The sequence below is a fragment of the Drosophila innubila genome (genome assembly GCF_004354385.1).
Source record: "Drosophila innubila isolate TH190305 chromosome 2R unlocalized genomic scaffold, UK_Dinn_1.0 1_C_2R, whole genome shotgun sequence".
NCBI lineage: Eukaryota > Metazoa > Arthropoda > Insecta > Diptera > Drosophilidae > Drosophila > Drosophila innubila.
Genome location: NW_022995374.1, coordinates 17797727 through 17818873, shown reverse-complemented (window position 1 = coordinate 17818873; position 21147 = coordinate 17797727). Strand labels below are relative to the sequence as shown.

General features: G+C 37.2%; 3 protein-coding genes and 1 long non-coding RNA gene across 5 annotated transcripts; 1 reads left to right on the top strand and 3 right to left on the bottom strand.

The window, feature by feature from the left end:
- Positions 1-202: 202 nt before the first annotated feature.
- LOC117783084 (trypsin-1) lies at positions 203-1065 on the bottom strand. Its single transcript, XM_034620262.1, has one exon. The coding sequence runs from the start codon at positions 1063-1065 to the stop codon at positions 304-306; it is 762 nt and encodes a 253-aa protein (XP_034476153.1). The 3' UTR covers positions 203-303.
- Positions 1066-1332: 267 nt separating this feature from the next.
- LOC117783982 (cilia- and flagella-associated protein 161) lies at positions 1333-2525 on the bottom strand. Its single transcript, XM_034621567.1, has 4 exons — positions 2410-2525; positions 1835-2350; positions 1674-1778; positions 1333-1608 (listed from the first exon to the last, which is right to left on the bottom strand). Exons 1-4 carry the CDS (start codon positions 2503-2505, stop codon positions 1417-1419), a joined length of 909 nt encoding a protein of 302 aa, XP_034477458.1. The 5' UTR covers positions 2506-2525; the 3' UTR covers positions 1333-1416.
- A 4049-nt stretch (positions 2526-6574) lies between these two features.
- On the top strand, positions 6575-21139 carry LOC117783117 (putative inorganic phosphate cotransporter). 2 transcript variants are annotated; one of them, XM_034620328.1, is made up of 6 exons: positions 6575-6727; positions 10956-11616; positions 18851-19023; positions 19511-20074; positions 20138-20662; positions 20729-21139. In XM_034620328.1, exons 2-6 carry the CDS (start codon positions 11553-11555, stop codon positions 20957-20959), a joined length of 1557 nt encoding a protein of 518 aa, XP_034476219.1. In that variant the 5' UTR covers positions 6575-6727; positions 10956-11552; the 3' UTR covers positions 20960-21139. The 2 variants fall into 2 exon arrangements, with proteins under 2 accessions (XP_034476219.1, XP_034476218.1); XM_034620327.1 differs by lacking the exons at positions 6575-6727; positions 10956-11616 and adding an exon at positions 17320-17449.
- On the bottom strand, positions 17178-17664 carry LOC117783118. Its single transcript, XR_004617353.1, has 2 exons — positions 17621-17664; positions 17178-17454 (listed from the first exon to the last, which is right to left on the bottom strand). It is a non-coding gene; the product is annotated as an uncharacterized LOC117783118 (long non-coding RNA).
- Positions 21140-21147: the final 8 nt, after the last annotated feature.

Below are 21147 nucleotides of genomic sequence, written 5' to 3'. Positions count from 1 at the left end.
ATCGATTTTAGGCTTCAACCTAGGCGACATTTACCATTTAGCGTACGAAGAAACCAAAAGCCATAAAAGTGGTCAAGAAATTTTTGATAATGATACAATAATTAATAACCTAAGCTCGTAGTGAATGTATTTGTATAGTACTTAAGCAATTACACGAGTTGTAAAAGAACACGGATGAAGTTGCAAATAAAAAAAAAAACCATTTCGTGTACTGATTAATTGTTTTATTAGTTTTAATTGAAGTTAATAAGAAGTAAGTTCAAGTTCGCGTCAATTCAAATAGGAAAGTAGTCAAATGTGCAGCTAGACATTTGCGTTTTGTTTGATCCATGATCGCAGAGCACCCACATAGGTGTACATGGCGGGACGTCCCTTGGCACCGCAGCCGAATCCCCAGGAGACAACGCCAAACAGCTTGCCATCAACAGTCAGTGGTCCGCCGGAGTCGCCCTGGCAGGAGCTCACCTGTCCACTGGGATGCCCGGCACACACCATGCGATCCGTGAGGCCAGGAATATTCTGAGCATTGCAGAAGTCGCGACTCCAGAGCTGAACCTGTGCGAACATCAGACGATTGGGCAGCTGCAGATTCTGATTGATGGCTCCAAAGCCGCTGATAGTGGCCATGGTATCGGCTGCATAATTGGCATCCGACTCTGCCAATTGAATCGTTTGAACTGCACCGCCCAAGGTCACCGGGCTACTCAGGCGAATCAGCGACATGTCAAAGTCCTGACTTTGGGGATTGTACTGCGGATGTATAATGAATTGGGCAATGCCCACAGTTTGTCCATTTCCAGCGCTCAAATCATTGGTGCCCACAATCGCCATCATTTGACTGGGACTCTGTCCCTTGGTGCAATGAGCGGCCGTTACAATCATGGTATCCGATATCAAAGAGCCGCCGCAATGATGACGCCCATTCAACTGCAGCGACACCTGATGCGGAAACTGTCCGGCGGATGCGAATTGCCCGCCAATTATGCGGGAAACATCCGCACCGTAAACGCGACTTGCAACAGTTGCAAGCAACAGGAGGAGCACAAAGTTGTATACCGAAGACATTGCTGAAGTTGAAGTGTGTTGGACTCGGCATTAGAGCAGGTCTTTTATAGGCCGGTAATAGACAAAGCATTTGAATTGCGACTTATCAGTTAAAACCGCAGGGTTCTTGACCTAAATTCAAGTGCGAATTTCAAAAAGAAGGAAGGAATTTGGATACTCCAAAAAGTATGAGTATGAGTATGTTTAATGAGCCGCTTAACAAGAACTTTGTTATCGAAAAAGCACAACGGGGGCTCGACTCGACCTTATTTCAACTGCGAAATTCTACTTTTGGCAACATTAAAACTGTTTATTACCATGACCATGTATTTGTAACAAGAACAGTTAATTTCTTTTTTTTTCTTTTGTATTTCAATGGGCAGCATGTGTATGATGACCATTGCTTATCATCCAGACATTCTTCCAGATCTCACGCTTGAACACATTGCGATAATTCTGCACGGAAACTAAAAACTCTGGACCAAAAAGGGTTTGAATAACAACATTCTCGGCAGCCAAATTGCGATTTGTGGCCGCGTGGACAATCACTAAAGGCGAGTTGCTCTAAGTGAAAGAAAAGTATGTTAATAAAATTAATTTTTGGAAAATCGAAATCTGAAAAGACTTACTGGCAAGGTTTCGCCCTCACTTTCAAAGCGTTTATTGGGATCCACATGCATGCAAAACCAGTTGGTAAACGCCTTTGGTATGTCCCCGTCTGGACACATAATTTTCTGATAGAAATTAGCATTAGAATATTTTAGAAAATAGATATTATCCAATTACTTACGCTGCGATGCACAAGGCCCAGCGGTAGATTGACTTCTCCGTATTTCTGCGAGTTGAATGAGGTTGTAATGGATTGCGAGAGGTTGCTCAGCTTGGGAGCACTATACAGTAGAATCGGATCATCGGGTGACTCGACACACTCTAAACGGAAACGTTGACCATACTTCAGTCTTTCCCCGGTGCGATCCTGCTCATCGCCGCTCACAATGCGAAAGGAGTTGCGTACGCAGGGATGATCGGAGGGAGCCACAGTTAGTTCGCAATCCTCGTTTATTGTCTGACTAGAGCGAATTGCGTGCTCATTGATGACCACCGATAACGCCGGATGCAGCTCGGATGTATCCATATCCAGTATGTTCATATAGATGGGCATCAGTTGAATCACAGCCCCGATCATAATATCATGCTTAGGTGCTGCCAGCTGAACCTCCTTCTGGAAATTATCAAAGAGGGTTCGTGCCTTCTCCACCAAAAGTTCGCCGCGATCGCGCATCTTCCTGAAACTGCTCATTTTATCCTATATGAAGTATTGTTAGACTTTAATCAAAGAATTGTATTTGAAAGCGATAGACTCACCTCCTCCAGACAGTGGTCCTCAAACCAATTTCCAATGCGCACCTTGGAACGATAACGATTCGAACCCGATTCAAAATTAGAGACTGAGCAAGGCATCGTGTATTATTATGTATTATGCTTTCAGAGAAGAATTACATAAAAGATTTAAATGTATTCAGTGTTGTGATTGCTTTGAAAAATTTTTTGTCTCTGTAATATAATTAAAATAAACTGTGCGACTTTAACAACAACGCAAGAGTTGATTTAACATATTGTACACAAAAAACATTTTTAAAATGAAATAAATAATATTACTAAATCTGAACAGATTTTATATAATTTCTTAAGAAAACACTGTAGCATACTTTTAAGTGCTTTAAGAAATTTTAGCTGCGTTATAAACTATTGCATACTTTCGGCTGTCCAATGAAATTCGATAGATATTCAAACCTGGAAATAAAAAAAAGGGGAATTTCTTGCCCACTGGGACATTATAAAATATATATATTTTCCTGATCAGAATCAACAGAGCATTTAAAATAAACAGTACTAAAAACAGTACTAAAGATCATCTGATTTTGAAAGATAACTTATTGTGGCGACACCTTTTGTCTGTTTTGCGAAACTTATTATTTGGCGCTCTCTCTTGACAACTCTGCCAACTTTGACAATTTTCTGCATATTTATTGACATTTTTACGCGGGTAAATTTAAAAGTTAAAGAATTAATTAAATAAATCGATGAACTTTTAAAAAAAAAAAACTGTTACTAAATATTATTATAAGAGACTTGAATTGCAAACTATTTATCTGATAAATTTAAATGATGAGTTATATTTATATATTAAAGTAGCTGTTATTTACAAGTTACTCAGGCTTATTTAAAGAATTTGTCTCAGATTTATTTTTGCAAAGTTAAGAGCTAAGCAACTATTATTCAGTCAGGCATTTATTTTGCAATGTCGGGTTATGATGATGGGTGTGCCCTAAATGGCAAGTAACAACCATATGATCAGGTGGGAGTCATAGACATCTGGGAGGGTGGAGTTAGATTGTTGCCTGCCTAGATATTATTCATTAGTCAGATAAGCAATTTGTATCAACATGACTTAATTACTGATGTTGTTGTTGTCTTTATTATTGTTGTTGTTGCTATCTTCTGCTATCTGGAACGGCGTGCACTTCACGTGAACGTGATCGGCTCACTCGGCCGATTCACAGCACGTTCCTTATCAAAAGCTATCGCTGACTATAACAAATGTCATTCAATTAGACGCAGACTTTTACGATAGTCGTCATTTGCCCGTTATATGGGACATACACATATTTGCCTGACTTGTTGCCATATTAGCCAATATTAGCCTGTCATTATCATAATCGGTTATCAAGACGCAGAGCTCTGCTCTGATTTATTTCAATTAGTTTGCACTCTATACATTTATGGCTTTCATAATTTTCACTTTATCAAAAAGCAACTGCATTTATTTTCGTATTAATCCATTTTTTAATTTATCTCGTAAATCTATAATAATCTAAAGTAGTTGTATTAACACCAAATGACTAATAATAACTTACCAAATATCAGATAGCTTAGCAATAAGTCGACTTTACCAAGAACTATAACTACAAAAAATAAAATTCATTGTTTATGTCATAATATCGGATCATAACTGTATTACAAAGCCAGGAAACACTTTAAATCTTTTGTTTCTAAGAAGCTTGATATTATTCTGTTTTAAGCCGAAGGATTCATACTTGTCTAAAGCACTAAAACTCTTATGGAATATTATGCAACCTTATCAATGTTATCACAATATAACGAACAGTCTTAAACTGATTAGAATGGTACAAAATTCGGCTTTATCTCAAATTGTTATTAAAAACACACCCACTTTTGATTTCGCCATTGCATTTATAATTGCCTAGGTTTCTTATGTAGTTCTTATCCTTGAAATATCACATATTTTTGATAACTTAAAGCAATCAATGTTGGATTAAAATCTGTTCCGATAACACTTGCCACACTTCCGAGAATTATCTTATCCATGTGAACTGCGCACTGACCAAGTGGTCAAATGACTGCATTATCTACATAGAACAGACATCAGTAAAACACCCACAAAATTAATTGCGTCAATAGATGATTAAATGGCGCTCTGCGAGTATATCAATTAAAATCTGTGGTGGGATTTTTCCTACGAGTAACAACATAACAATACTCCCAAGTATAGGCCATCATAATAGATCTTGCGTAAATGATAGACCCCTGGAATGATTAGAAGGTGCCGCAGTGACTTCATTATTAAACTTTAATGGCGTCATTGAAAATGTAGCCCTTATACGAACCGTTAGCTAACTTATTAGCTTATCGTGATTTCAATTGACACAATTTTTTTTGTTTAGTATGTAAACAACGACAACAATAGAAATTAAAACAAGGGAGGATATTTAAGTTGAGTTGCTCGACTTTTAGATGCCAAGTATCCATATACATAAACAAATTAAAAATATATGTACAGTAAAGGAAATATAAACAAAACTACATATATTCAAAAATATTTAAGAACAGATTGGAACTGAGGTCTTTTGGATCTCAGTCTAAGAGTGAACATAGTATTTGCTTAAATTTTAAAATTTGTAAACAAATAAGCAATTAAATTGTAATAAGTAAGAAATATATTGAAAATTAGAAAATCAATAAAAAAAAATGGATTTAAAAGTGGAGTTAAGTTGAATTGAAGTTTGAATTCATAAATTTTGTTTTAAGTTGAATAATTTATTGATAGTCTTAGAATCTTTCACAAAACAGACAAGTAGAAGGGCCATCATAAGTTAGCGGAATTCAAGTTCTAATAAGTAATAAATATGATTATCCGAAATGATAATGTCAACATTGATTTAGTTAAGTAATTAAGGCCTTCTATTGGGTCTTTAGCTGGCGCTTTAAGAGCGACAACAAATTTAATTGCGTTGGTTATTCCGAATTGTATAACCGTATTCGCACTTCAACTTGTCAAATAATCAGGGCGATAAGCATCGCCATCTTTGGAACTTTGTTGCTTAGCTATACTCTGATATATATATGCGCATATGTACACGAGTACGAGTATGTCAATGATTATACTTAGCCGTAATCCAAATCATGTGACGGTTTTATTTTACACTCAGGTTCCCATTCATAAAGGCCAAATCGAGAGTTCAATTTGCCACTGCTCGACGGTTTATTTTATGGTGCAAAATTTCTCAGTTTTCGAGCAATGCGAAGCAAAGGTCGATTAATATTGTCAAGATCTCGATCTTATCTCCACCGCTTTATAGCCCCAAATGCCGAAGGTGTTGTATTTACCTAGATACATATATGTAATTCTTAAATTGACGTAGGGCGGCCCTTAACGAAGTCGTTGCACTGAGCGTGAAATTTGCATGGCTGATAAGTTGACGACGTTTACAATAACTATATATAAATGTGTTAACTGTGTGCTGTCAATATTGTAAAAGATGTTTCAATTACTCAATGTCAACACTGCCAACGCCAACGCTTTTAATATGGCCCACACGAGTTCCTCACGCAATCCACAACCGCTCTGAGCGCAGCACTTGGCTCGTGAGCACGTGAATGTCAGGGACAGCGAAGAGAAAGAGTGAGAGCGAGATCGTAGAATAACGGCAGTTAATAATCACATGCTGCACTTGCTGAGAGAGCCGTCAACCGGTTCACCATTCTCTCATAAGCTGCGCTCATAAATCAGCAAGCCGCGAGATGAGTGAGTGCACAACAAAAACAAACATGCAGAGATGGAACTATTGAAGCTCACGTGCTGAGCTTGCAGTACAAGTTAATAGTAAATACTGAATAGTGACAGTAAAAGCTTTGTTTTGTAGGCTGCAATTGCCGCAGGCTAAAAGAGCAATAAAAACATCATTTAATAGTTTATAACTTGAGCAATAAACGTTGTCATTATCACTATTTATCAGCAGCTATCGCAGACTACGGAGACGAAGCACACTCGGCTTTATTCGGCTCAACTGATGAATCAAGTTGAGTGGCGTCGTGCTTCGTTTATTTGTTGTTGTTGTATTTGTATTTTTTTTTTGGATTGCTGCCTCCCACCTGAGGCTTTGTTTTAACGCGAATGAAACACAAACAGAAACAGAATTATAAAAACGTTCAATTAGCTCAGGTAGTAAGTCATTACAGCGCCAACGCTCGGTCAGGCCGCTTCTCTGCCACCAACGACGACGCAGCAGCAGCTCCCAGGCAAATAAGAAAGTTACACTGTGCGCGTGGTGAAAATTGATCGCGAATTTAAAAAGTGCCTACAAATTGGAAAAACTAGCTCGTGAGTGCCTGTTTATAAAACAAAGGCTTCTTATCATTATTATGATGAAAGAAAAGAGTTGATAATTTAAATTGCAGTTGCAAATTCCTGCAACGTTGCAATCCGTTATCGTTGTTTTTGCTTAACGCGTTTTAGTTCGCTCTCTGTTTTTGTCCACACCTTCGCCATCGAGTGAAACAAATAAAACACACAACACATCGCAAATTACTATAACATAAAGTCGAAAACAGCTGATGCGGGTCTGTTCAAAAATCGAAATTGTTGTTGTATTTCGTTTTGTCTCGCTTCCATTCATTTTTATTTCATTATTTTGTTATTTCGCTTGCCAAAGGTGAGTGAGTTTCAGTTTCAGCTGAAACTCACCTTAACTTCAATTAATTAATTGCGTACTTTATGATAATGAGTTTTAGAGAGCAGCCTTAAAAAATTTCAATTTTATTATTCACGCTCTGTCACTCACTCTTCTTCTCTCACAGTGAGTGTCAAAGAACTCATTAACTAATTTATATGTATGTATTATAAATCTTATATGTTGATAATTATCAATTAATTCAATAAACGTCAATTTGATTCCTTTCCCAGAAAAGTAACAGCAGTTGCTGGGTTATAACTTGAGCACATGGCTAGAAAGTGAAGGGTTGTAATTGAATTTGTTTTAGCCAAAAGACTGATCATTAAGTTATTTCAAGTGCAAAAATGCGCAGTGTAATACTTTGTTAATGCTTAGATTCCTGGCGATAAGCTAAAGCACTTTAGATGCAAGCAATTTCCCAGAGAATACAATCAACACTCGACTATAGCCCACAATCAACAATCGACAATTGGCATCCACAATCGACAATCGACAATGGAGCATCAAGAGCCACTCGGCCGAAACGTAACGATACAAATCGAGTCAAATGTGTTGTTAAGTTCACTAAATTTATTTATTTATCGCTATCAAAATAGGCGCCATTAAAATCGTCGCATATAATAGAAAAAATTAGATTATAAAATATGTATTAAATAAAAGAGCGCACTAATAAAGAGCCTCCAATTACCGTGCGAATAAAGTTATAATAAATTGCGATAATTTAAATAAAATAGAAATTTGCCAGGCAGCATTAAAAAATTCAAACACTCGAGACACGAACTGAGGAATTGTTGCACGTGAAACGATTGTTGATGCGAAATTTGTTGTGAAGCACATGTGGAAAATTTTGAAGTATTGTTTGGGGCAATAAGTGTTAACGGTTAATGACAGTCTGACGTATATAGATGACGACTTTGACTAGCCAAAAAATCCAGAACCAGAGGGCCTGCCATTTATGAGTCTGCGATAAACTTGATGGCTATATAATTAAGTTAACACAAAAGAAACGACCTCCATATATCGTTTATTGCCAACAATTAACGGTCATATTTTTGCTGAATGAGTTAGCTGTGACTAGGGAAATTTTGGAGATCCATAAAAATCGAGACAAATATTTCCGTTAGTTGTAGCATAATAAAAAGTTAAAAAAAGTGCAAACGCATAGTTCATACTTCCCATAACCTTGTATGGAAACATAATAATTTGAATATCTGACAGGTGTGAACTATGTCGCTGGAATTTATACATCCGCCCTCAGTGTCCAGTAGTTAAAGGTGTGTGTGTGAGAGTTTAATCTATGGCTCGGCACGGGTACTACATACATAAGTACGTCAGTGCGAAATTCTCGTTCAGATAAGTGAGCTTGATTTACGGCTATTCAATAGGTTCACAAACGCCCCTTGGTAACTTAAATTAATATTTTTTTAAGCACTAAGAGTGTATTCTTAGTTCTGATCAAATAAACGTCGTGTATCTATAAATCTGCCAGTTGTCATAAATAGAGCGTGTCCAAGAATTCGCCAATTCAATAGTAAATCGAAATCGCTGGCTACAAACAGCCATAAAGTTTTATGATGCTCTATCAAAAATTGAAAACACTTGAAATTCATTGGACACACGCTTAGCCTTCGAATTAGCCGAAGTCTTTGTCATGTATTGATCATAAATTTATTTAAACAATTTCCTTTAGTATTCTTAAATGTACTCCAGAATTAGCCAAGCTAGTAGGGCTCCATAAATTTCAAAACTAAGATTTAATGCATGATAAATGAAAATATAAGCAAAATCGCTTGTTGTTTTAGTGATGATCATATAATGAATTTATAAGCTACGCTATAAATGACAACACGCTCCTTAATTAAAATGGCATTTATTATTTAGTATACCTACTATATATTTTTTGCATATTATTTATAACTATTTTTGTAATTCCCCTAACTGCGGTTTATTTATTTTTTTTTTTATTGTATATTTTAATACATTACAATTTCTAATTCTATGTTTACTGCAGTCTGTTTTCCGATGCATATCAAGGGCTCGGTTATCCATTAAATTAAATGTGCTTTTCCAGTCGTTCGCTTGTATGACTTATATAACGGTCTGGCTGAAGTCTGAACAGCACTAGACTACAACGTTAGCGAAACATTTTCACACCGAACACATTCGGAAATTCGAAAACTGAACTGTTTAATCTATTGGCAACTCACGACTTTTATTTTATCTGCGAACTGTTAGCCTATATTAATTTTAAGTTAATAATTGGACTGGTCGTTGCTCAAAAACCAGTAGCAATTATCAAAGCAGTTAATGATGAAGCAAGTTGACCTCCATGATTTAGTAGCTGACAGAAAGTGTTAGTTTTTTGATTATTTTCTGTGTAATTTAAGGGATCATAATAATCACTTAGCTTTTGTTTCGAAGATGCCATTTTATACCAGATAAATTAAACTTATTCATATGTATCCATACGAGGGATAATACGCTAAGCATAGGATATTTTCTTCCTTTTCTATTCACAAGTGCTCTTAAGACCAGCACAAGCTCGACTTCCGAAGCGTCTAATCGACATCTTCAGACTGAAACGTGCTGCGTCCGATTAGCAGCCGCAAAGCGCAAAATAATTCACTTATTTATTTTTAGCATATATACTTTTTGCACTATTTGATCGATATCAAATAAAAATCCGCTAATTGCATGTGTCGATAACAATTTTGTTTACAAAAATGCGCTACAATTGGAAAAGCGGAGTATAAAGCACTTCAAGAAGTTCGTAATATATGTATTGGTCGGGTTTTTTTATAAATTATAATCTCTAACCGATTTTATTATAGAACCTGTTACTAAAGCTTTAAGCTAGCTCTCGATCCCCATTAGATTTTAATAAATTGCTTTTATATAAATACTTTATGCGATATTCTCAGAAAGTGGTAAAAAAAAACCACCTACAACAAACAAACAACAGTTCAAGTTTCAAAACAGTGCTTAAAATCCTCAGTTTTAGCCTCAACTGAGTCTTGCCATACTTTCTAAAATAAATTTTGGGTACTGTGACGCGCTCAACCACTAATTGGAATTCCACTCACAAAACAATAAATAAATAAAAATAAAAATATATACAAATATTTAAATGTATTTCAATAGAATTACGCGTAAGCAGAAGGTGAATTATAATGGATTTACCTGTGGATATATGCGAATTCGTTCATAACCGGTTTGTTTTAAGTTTTTTTGACAACTCTTCAAACTTAAACAAACAATGAAATACTTTGTAATTAGTTTTAAACGATAAACAAATTACATCATCAATGAAGTTCGAAATTACAATTTGAAAGTAAGAGAAAAACAGCAAATAGAAAAAAAAACAAAAAAAGAAACAGCTGAGTTCACATATGTAAAAGCCAGATCGCATTGAGCTAGACTAAATGGAGCGACTATACGTAATTATGTAAATTCATTGTAGCCGGCTGTAGATATACGTAATTAACTTGTTCTAACAAGCACAACTGACGGAATCTGCTAACAATTTCAATGCAAAACTGTACTTCAAAAAACTATATCAAATTGATTCAATTCACATGAAAATATGTTTATAATTATAGAAAATCAAAGCGCCCACACACAAAATTGCTAAAAATTTGGCAAATCATCGCAAACATTTGACACAAATATTTGTCGAGCGGCGATTGTCGAGCGACGATCGCCGAGCGTTAACTATGGGAACGTGCGTAGGGGTGACAAACTCGTGAGCCAGTTTCAAATGCGGCTTTTCGGTTTTGAGTTTGCTTTTAGCGTTTGCCAGATCAATTAAAGCCCCTATCTATCGTACTGATTGACTTGCTAAATTTATCATACTAATTTGCTATATTCTGCTTACAGATTAACGTGTCTGGTCCCGACAACTCGATCGGCCGAGCGGCAAAACGTCGGAACGTGCAAACCTCGAGATCGGAAGCGAGACGCTTGCGCAGATCTCCCGAGATCAAGTCAACAACACAATCCAATAAACCAAACAAAACGAAATAAATCGTGCAAACAGCCGAAGCAGCGTTCCAGCTTCATCGTCAGCTTCAGCTTTAGCTTCAGCTTCTGCCCCAGCCATTGATGCAGCTTATTTAAAGGCAACGCGTCTTGTCGTTAATCGTTCAGAACATTTCAAGCTGCCCAACGCGCAGCAACGCGAGTGAAAACGCAAACCGCAAAAATCAAAATAAAATACTTAAATAAAAATAATAATAAGAGCAAGTGGATTGCCGAAAATGACTTAAAACCGCCAGGCGACGTGCTTGCCCTCAGTTAAAGACATTTCTTATTTTTATATTTATTCGTCATACAAAGCTTGCTAAATCCCCGCACTGCTTTTGACTGATTCTTATGCAATTCGTGCTGTTAATACGATTACAACACTCAGATAAAGTCTAATAAATTCAGAGTGTAATTCGTGAAGACAAGAAACCCGCACAAACACTACCAAAAATGTCGGCGTCTAAGGAAGCGATCTGTGCGAGTTCCGAAAAGGAACCCGAGAAGCCAGAATTGGGTAAGCTTTTCTGTTAATCAGTATTAATTTTATTTTAAAAAAATTTAAGCTAAGTCAGCTAATTATAGTAGTAATTAAATACTTAGCAGAGATCAATGCAAATCTATATCTGATCTATTTAATGTTTCAAATGATTATTAGCTTACTTAAAGCCTTCAAACTAATTGAGAAAACCTGAAATTATTATAGATTGCTTGTAAATTGTAGCTGACATTCAGACCAGAAAAACTTTGAAGTTTGATAGCATATAGTTGTCAAATATTTTCTCTGAGTGTAGAGTTGCACCTGTTGCTCATCCCAACACAAACATAACTGTCAGTTTTTTTTTCAGATACAAAACTGCCGCTTACAATATAAAATTAAAATAGAAGTTGTTGTAAGGTGTATTATATGGAATTACTAGTGAGTATTTCAGTGGCTTTACTGAACACGTTTTGGCATAAACGGAACTCTCTCATGTTTCGTAAGTGTCTCCCTTTATCCATCACCTCCCATTCGTCTCGCAATTAAGCGATTTGTGCTTATTTTGCAACTGTCTTAAATTTCATAAGAAGCACAAAATACTATATACGAAATTACAACAAATAGAGGGTCACTTGACGCTGATTCAATTAGATAGCTTCTACTTCAGCTAATTCGATTTGATTTGATTTGAATCGGGCGACCTCTCCAGGCGCTTTTTACGGACCGCAAAAACGGAAGTTATTTGTTATGCGATGTCTCGAAATTTTTATTAATAAACAAAAATTAAACTCGAAAGAGACACGGAGACATTTATTGTCGCCAACGCGTGAGCCAAATTCGCAATCAACATGAAACGCCGGATCCGATGATTCCGTATCTGAATTGAATCCGTGAATAGTTTGTTGACACACAAAAAAAACAAAAAAAAAAAACAACAACTGATAAATGTATTTGCCTCAATTGTTTATTTTGTTGCCTGTTTATGGCTTTAGATTGTTTTCCTACTTTGCCATAGCTTGATAGAGCGATGATCTGAGATCTCATGACATAGTTTATGGGCCAGTTCCTTGTCGTTTTTTGGCCATTTTTGGGGAATGGCATGGAGTGCAACTGAATCCGGTCACCGGCAATACGAGCCAGAGTCAAAACAAAACAAAATAACAAATAAATCAAATACGTGTTTATTGCCATGCAAATAAACAATTCAGCAATAACCATATAAAAATAACAACAAAATTAAAACTAGTTTTCGTGCAAGTTTGAAACTTGACACCGACTTTCATTACGCTCGCAGTGTTAAGGTCAAGAACGATGAGGAAATTTGCAATCAGAGTGTCAATAACCTTGGCATTCCCACATTCTTAAGAGCATAATGCCAATCTTTAACTTTCATTTAAAATATTCGTAGTGAAGTGTTAGGTGTGTTAACAGAATGTGGCTAACAGCTGACAAAGTGACTGTAATTGATTATGAAATACCCTACAAACAATTAAAGACTTTCACTACATTTCATTTGAAATCAAAAGAAATCTATTAGTTGAAATCCTTGGTTGACTTTCAGATACCCTGTATGCAGTTATGCAATTAACTATGCATTAATATTAATTTAAATTTTAGCATACAAACAGAGTATATACGACTGTATGATTAATTTCCAAATTAAGCTTATCCGAATATACCCTTCATGCCGCTTTTACTGAGTATTTTAATGCACTTAATTCGTGTAGCATTTGTTGTCTGGCAAATTGACAAATTTCAGCAAAATGTCGTGAGTTTTTGGCCCCGACATTGACATTGCATTTTCGTCTGATTTTGATCAATTCTCTTTGGCATGTCAGCGAATATTACATGATTATTGAATATGGTTTTAAGATAGATATTTGCTACAGTTTCGCATTCGCAAATGCGCGTTAATTTTCACACGAATTCTGTTTCGCAAACGAAAAAGATACGAGAATTGCCCAACGCCCACACACAAGTCACATTTGTAAAGAGATACTATAAATATTCGTAATATATACTTGCGTTTCTGAAAGATTTGCTTAACGATCTGCGCCGCTTTGTCATATGTGTAATGCAATTTACAGTCCAGACAGTTATGGCAGTTAAATTAGAAAATTGCCGGGGTTCTACTTAAGCTATAGTAAATTGAATGAGTAAGTCGAAAATACGTGCCGAACTTATATGTAGAAACTTAAAAAAACTAGTTGCTGTGAGAATATCGAAATGTAGTTCCTTTGACAATTAAATTTCATTCAGTGACGTTAATCGCGGACAATTTAAGCCAAATTACTCATTTCAGCTAGATGTGCGCACGTTATTTTTAAATTATTGTGAGGTTTGAATTTACAGAATATACAGTACAACTTGACAGTACAGTTTGAAAATAAAATTTAAATACATATCGACAGTGACAGTGTGAGCGACACACCTGAAGGGTGAGAGATTACCTGATCGTAGCACAATTTAATTGCGCCCACTGTCAACGGAAACAATTGAAACTCAGATATGATGGGCAAAAACAGAAGTCTATACTATATAGAATACAGATACAGTATTGTCTGTGAGCACTTGTCTGATACGTGGTAGAAATATTCCACTAATCGTTCGGATGACATCATTACAAAACATTCAACCTCAACGTTAACGCTTTTGTTTTGTTTGGCCCACAAAGAGCATCACACATATCAGTTAGTGAGTTGTATGCCTCGTAATCAACATCTTTAGTATTTGCAAACATGTTTGCCCAACTCTTTTGCACCTGTCAATGCCCCATATCGACTTCTGAGAATTTATGGGATTCAAGTACCAGCTAATCTGTGAATCCCACTCAATAGACTTTATTAACATTAATATAAACAAAAGGTGCAGCTGTGTCTAGAAATAATATCAAGAGTGAAAAATCCTTAAGCGATCACGATCTGACATGGACAGTAAATATAATGAAATTACATTCATAAATGCATATTATTTCTCTAAATAATAACCCCCTATAGTTTCCCATACATGCAATTGAATATGAAATCCGAACAGATTGTTGTTTAATTAGCTGAGAATATCAATATCAATAGACATAGTCTCTGCCATAAAGCAAACATATATTTAGCAATTTCAATTCCACAGATAAGCTCTAGATAGCGCAACAGCGCGAAGTATAAGTTACGTTACGTAACGTGCACGCATTACGTATTTCGCAGGCCCTTGGCTTGTGGGCTTTTAAAGCGCAGCCCAAAAGTAGGCAACGCTTTTTTAGCCAGCACGCAAACCTTTGAAAATGGTCTGTTGAAAGCTTTTTTGAAGTTTGCTGATAAAACTAGTGGGAGTCACGTGCCGCATGCTGCTAATGACAGTTATTAACTAGTGACAGCGCCATTGTAGTCGATGCCAATTGTTGTTAGCTGATTTTGCAAGGCATGTTAATGAACGGAAATAGAACAAATGCAGCTAATTCAGCAACGCTTCCTATTATTCTACCCTGTTAAAAATAATGAGTGTAAAAGGGTGTTTTATAGTATTAAATAATATTTTGTTGAATATAGTCCGTAGAAATTTTAATGAATTTTGTGACAGCGTATCTGCTAGTCCATACACTTTTATTCATCACATTTAATAACATTTTACTATGCTCGTACTTTTAACTAATTGCTCAAACGTTAGACTGTACCCGTCCAAAAAACATTTCCATTTGAGGACTTGCCAAAAAAAAAAAGAGCGTCATAACATGACGACATTTTATGATGGATCTCTTGTATTTCCCCTTGGGTTCCATAAATAAGCACAACAATGCTCAAGTTTGGGTAAATTCTGTCGCATTTTGCCTACACAATTATTATACATAACAAAATTAACAATAACAATTACAATAACAATTGCCGGCATTTCCAGTGAAGTCGACAATTCAATAGTTTCATTCCCCAGTGACGAATTTAGAGTACGCTACGCTTGCTCGACCCCCATAATGATTTGTAGCTCATTAGCTAGTCAGCTTGTGCTGCTCTTTTTGAGAAACTTGCTCAGCTCACGAGCAAAGTCGAGGCGAGAGAAACAGGCGAGAAACACGTGCAAAAGCCGCTTGCCGGCAACGGTTCTTGGCAGCTGCCTTCAACCGACTCGAGACTTCGACAGCGAATGGATTTATGAGAGAGTGTGAGTGAATGAATAAGTGAATGAGCCGACTTGTATACCCTAACTAATAATACATTAGTTTTGTTATAAAGGCAAGAAAAGAGGAGAAGCAAAGGAATTTAAGTAGACTCAACTAAAAATAAATTTAAAATAATTATTGCTCTTTAATTTAATAAATTTAATGATAATATATAGTTAGAAATATATTTTATTTTTATCAGAAGAGCTCGAAATAATATAAAATAAATATTTGATTAAAATTATATTAAATTACTTAGAGCTTGAGAATTTAAATTGAATTGATAATAAAGTAAAATAGTATTTATAGTACAAAAAGTATACCGTTGATTAAATATTAAAAGGGTATTTAGAGCTGTACTCAACTTAGTTCTCTTTCTCTCTATCCGGTTCTCTGGACTGAGCTATGAAGATTTTTTGCGTTGCGAATATTTTGCACTTTACTCAAAATTAGCAAGCACCTGACAATGCAATGGATTGCGCTTTTATAATGCCTCCAAATGTGGTGCTTAATTGTTAATTAAGAGGAAGACACACTTGGGTAAGGGGGTAGGGTAAAAGTGAGGTCCACTTAGCAGCACTTAGGCACCACCCTCTCCTCCGCCCATCACTCCTCATTCTGGCGCCAGTCGCGCTGTTCCGTCGACCGTCTCACATTTCTAAGGTTTCGGCATGTACTCAACATTTTTCTCGATAATTTCCATTGTCTGGCAGCGCATTTGGCAAATATCATGTGGTATTTAAATATTTGAAATTAAGAGTGTGAGTTAACTCTCATGTGAGCATCACGCGATGTGCGATGTGATGAGGTAGGTCTAACCAGAGTTAAAAATAGATCAATGTATACACGCTATATGTATATACATACATATGTATATTTACCACCAATTGACATCAATCGGCACAAGTTCAATAGTTGGCACAGCTGATGATTAAGTTTTGTGGCAAGCATATGCCTTGACCAAATCTCTGACACACGTTCCCCAATGTTGATGTAATCACATGTGAGCACACAAAATTACCTCTCAACAATTCTCACTCTCTCTCTCTCTCTCTCTCTCTCTTTCACACTCTTTCTCTGTCTCACATTCTCCCTGCGTCAACGTCGACGCAGGCGCCTCAAGCGTCCAGCATTTGTTTTCGCCCAGTTTATATAGCCAGAATGCGCAACAGTTGGCGCTCAGTTGTGGCAGAGCAACAACCGAACATTGGAGAGTACACCATTACCCAGAGTACCCAGTACCCAGAGACCTATTCGAAAACAGCTCAGTGCCCAGAGGCCAGTCATCAGTCGTCAGTCGTATATTCCTCCTCGAGTGCGACAGTTATAGAGCTTTCCACTGTATTCAGTTTTCTTATAATCACTCAACTCTAATATCTTGACCCGCGACATGTTTAGGCCCGGCCAACTTTACAGATAGACAATGAAATGGTTTAAACGAGTGCGCAAAAAGTAAAAGTGAAACACCAGCAACAACAACATCAAGTCGTGTATTGTGTGTTTATGCTGTAATTCGGTTTTATTTTGCCGACAATTCGCATAGAAAAAGTGCGAATCCGTTTCGAATATAGTTTAGTTTTATTTTAATATATTTATACAAATCGAAAAAGCTCAGGAAAAGTGAAGCATTCAATATGCCCTTCCGACGCAGCAAGCTTAATCATCGTCATCGCGATGGCCATGTTCTGGTCTGGGAGCAAAACAGTCTCCAGGACAGACCAAAGGGTAAGCTGAAAGATATGAAGAAAAAGAAATAATATAAAAGAAAATCGCTTATTAAAAAATAATGTAATTAATTAGTTTAATTACATTTAAGTGTAAGCCGCAGCCACTGCGTATACGTAATATTAATAGAAATAGTCAAGTTGCTTCAAGTCTGTGTCTACGTTTGCATACGCGCGATATACACGTGTTTCCACTGACTTTGCCACCACAATAATGCCATTGTGCAACATTTGTGGTGAAGGGAGCGTTGAGCGGGGAAAGGGAAATGGGATCCGCGTCGGCTGCTCGCAAATCGCGCGATTTAACGCTGCGTGCGCACAAATAAAAAAATAAAGCGAACGTACACAAATTGTTTTATGTTTTCTGTTTTCATTCTTCTTTTTTTTTCGTTTTCATTTATTTCGACTCTGCAATTCTATAGCACTGTTTTTGATGTGGTTTTTCCGCTGTACTTTGTGTCGTATTTTGTGGAAAAATGTTGGGGCAAAAAGCAGCAGAACATTTCGAAATTTAAGGAAAAAATTTCTGTTGAACTAAGCTCTCAATAGGCCAAAGGGGGAGACAAAAAGGGGGGTTATTGGGTAAAAGCATATCTGAAAAGTTTTAAGTTCAAATTCCATTACGATTGCTGATTGTTTATGTAGAATTTGAGAATACTATACAACCGTGTTCTGTCCAAGGGCAATTTCAAATGTTAACAAGAGTAACTAAATAATACTAGCTCATTAGGTGGAGTTTCCCCACACTTGAACTCTGTACACACCCTTAAGTTTAAACGAAAATACGCCTAAAAACTTCCAGAATCGTGCAATGAATCACCTGGCACATCACATAAATATCACGTGTTGTTTGATCGTGAAAGTTGAGTTGTCGAATGACACAACAAAATAAACAATTGCTGTAGAGAAAAGTAAAACCAAGAGTACATGTAATATTACTATAACAACTTGTAATTATGAGTCGAGTACACAATTGTGATTTAAAATGAAATGCCGAGAATTCAATCTCTGAGGTAATTAAATGTGAACCAGCTTTATCTATGGGGAGGCTGCTCTGCATTGAGTCATAGCCGCGATTATCTTATCTGAAAATTAAGCAAATGTTAGCCAACTCGTCTGCATCTTATCTTAGGACTTATCGCGTCACAGTTTTGACCTCCTTTAATTTGTATCTTTTAATTTGTTGTATCTAGTTTGTTTAGTCATTTCCGTAGACATCTGCTTTGAGATCTGAAATCTTTTGCAAAAACCTTTGAGCAAATTAATGCCGACAGATTTTGCACATTAATTAGATGTAATTAAACGATGATCCAATCCGACACACATGTTCTCTCTCACTCTCTTTATTTCTTGTGCTCTTTAAAAACAGTCTCTAAATGTTCTCTTATTTATCTCTTTACAGGCTGGGCAACCACCCGCTACTTCGTCACATTCATGCTCTTTTTGGGCATGGCCAATGCGTATGTGATGCGCACTAATATGTCGGTGGCCATTGTGGCAATGGTGAACCACACGGCGCTCCAGAAGGGCGAGGAGATACTCGACGATGAGTGCGGCGATCGTGAATTGGAAGTTGTAAGTATAAATTTATGGGAAACAATTTTTAGTTGACTAAACCAATGTGGAGGAAATATGCTAAAATAAAATGAATTGCACAAATATCTATATTTTTTATTCTTTAATTAAAAGAAACTTAAAATTATAATTTCTTATATCAATAGTTAATTTATTTCTTATTTATGATCATTTATTAAAATCCAAAATAATTGTAATTCCTTAATTTTAACGCAAAAATTAAAGCAAAAAATTTCATTCTTTAATTAAAATAAACTTAAAATTATTTTAACATCAACAGTTAATTTATTTCTTATTTGTGATCATTTATTAAAATCCAAAATAATTGGTTTTCCTTAACTTTTAAGCAAAAATTGGCAAATAATAATTAAAAAATTAATAACACGTTCCCTGATCAATTTTAATAATATATCATCGATCTTAATAGTATAATTTAAATTTTAGATATCAATAATTCTAACATTTGCACTCTTCTCTCTCTTAACAGGACAATGGCGAGGATGGCGAGTTTGTCTGGAGTTCCAGCTTGCAGGGCTACATTCTGTCATCGTTCTTCTATGGCTATGTGATCACCCAGATTCCCTTCGGTATATTGGCCAAGAAATACGGTGCATTGCGCTTCCTGGGTTGGGGCATGCTCATCAATTCGGTCTTTGCCTTCCTGGTGCCTGTGGCAGCCCGCGAGGGCGGCGTCTATGGCTTGTGTGCTGTCCGTTTCATCCAGGGATTGGGCGAAGGTCCCATTGTGCCCTGCACGCATGCACTCCTGGCCAAGTGGATACCGCCTAACGAACGCTCGAGGATGGGAGCCGCAGTCTATGCGGGAGCACAGTTTGGCACCATTATCTCGATGCCATTGTCTGGTTTGTTGGCTGAATACGGTTTCTCCGGCGGCTGGCCGTCGATCTTCTACGTGTTTGGCGTTGTGGGCACAATCTGGTCGATTGCCTTCCTGTTTCTGGTCTTTGAGGATCCCTCGGTGCATCCTCGCATCGATGAGCGTGAGAAGCGTTACATTAACGACTCGCTCTGGGGCACAGATGTGATCAAGGTGAGAAGCTCAACTGCTCTTCTATTCTCTCAAATACCAAGCTAATCTTTTTATCTTTTTTAGAGCCCTCCAATTCCGTTCAAGGCTATCATGAAGTCGCTGCCCTTCTATGCGATTCTGCTCGCTCACATGGGTCACAACTACGGCTATGAGACTCTGATGACGGAGCTGCCCACTTACATGAAGCAGGTGCTGCGTTTCTCCCTCAAGTCCAACGGTCTGCTCAGCTCGCTGCCCTACTTGGCCATGTGGCTGTTCTCCATGTTCATTTCGGTGGTGGCAGATTGGATGATCAGCTCCAAGCGATTCTCACTGACGGCCACCAGGAAGATCATCAACAGTATTGGCCAGTATGGACCGGGCCTGGCTCTGATTGCCGCCTCCTACACCGGCTGTGATCGTGCCCTGACCTTGGCTATACTCACCATTGGCGTGGGCCTCAATGGCGGCATCTACTCCGGCTTCAAGATCAATCACTTGGATCTGACGCCGCGTTTTGCCGGTTTCCTCATGGCCATTACCAACTGCTTGGCGAATCTGGCGGGTCTCTTGGCGCCCATTGCAGCGGGCAATCTGATCAATAACAAGGTGAGTGCAAATAATCAAAAAGATCATTGAGTAGTCTTTTAATTAATTCTCTTCTCTCGTTTGTAGCCCACCATGGGACAGTGGCAGATTGTCTTCTTCATTGCCGCATTTGTTTACATCATCTGCGGCACATTCTACAATGTGTTTGGCTCCGGCGAGCGTCAGTTCTGGGACAATCCCGAGAACGATGAGCACAAACCAAGTCTGGGGAATGACAACAGCAACAACACACCTGCAAGGCTGAGCAATGGCAATTCGGCGCCGTTGGCCATAACCGCCAGCGAGTCCAGGCAGTAAAATGCCTGGTAGCATTACCATTACTAAATACTACTAAATACACACAAGATAGTTTAAGTTATTGTTTTAGTTTATTATACTCTAAGCCAAAAGTTGTTATTAGTGCCCATTGCCCCTTTATTCCCCTTTAATGCATATTCCTAACCAAAAATAAAAGACAATAATCATATCATATAGAAAGCACAGTA

What these genes read in the sequence shown, in the direction of transcription:
- LOC117783982 (XM_034621567.1), bottom strand. Translation starts at nt 2,505, where the DNA reads ATGCCTTGCTCAGTCTCTAATTTTGAATCGGGTTCGAATCGTTATCGT. An exon ending in AGGACCACTGTCTGGAGGAG is followed by an intron (nt 2,351 to 2,409) that starts GTGAGTCTATCG and finishes TACTTCATATAG; the next exon opens with GATAAAATGAGCAGTTTCAG. An exon ending in TGGGCCTTGTGCATCGCAGC is followed by an intron (nt 1,779 to 1,834) that starts GTAAGTAATTGG and finishes AATTTCTATCAG; the next exon opens with AAAATTATGTGTCCAGACGG.
- LOC117783084 (XM_034620262.1), bottom strand. Translation starts at nt 1,065, where the DNA reads ATGTCTTCGGTATACAACTTTGTGCTCCTCCTGTTGCTTGCAACTGTT.
- LOC117783117 (XM_034620327.1), top strand. Translation starts at nt 17,359, where the DNA reads ATGCCCTTCCGACGCAGCAAGCTTAATCATCGTCATCGCGATGGCCAT. An exon ending in TCTCCAGGACAGACCAAAGG is followed by an intron (nt 17,450 to 18,850) that starts GTAAGCTGAAAG and finishes ATCTCTTTACAG; the next exon opens with GCTGGGCAACCACCCGCTAC. An exon ending in GGGGCACAGATGTGATCAAG is followed by an intron (nt 20,075 to 20,137) that starts GTGAGAAGCTCA and finishes TATCTTTTTTAG; the next exon opens with AGCCCTCCAATTCCGTTCAA.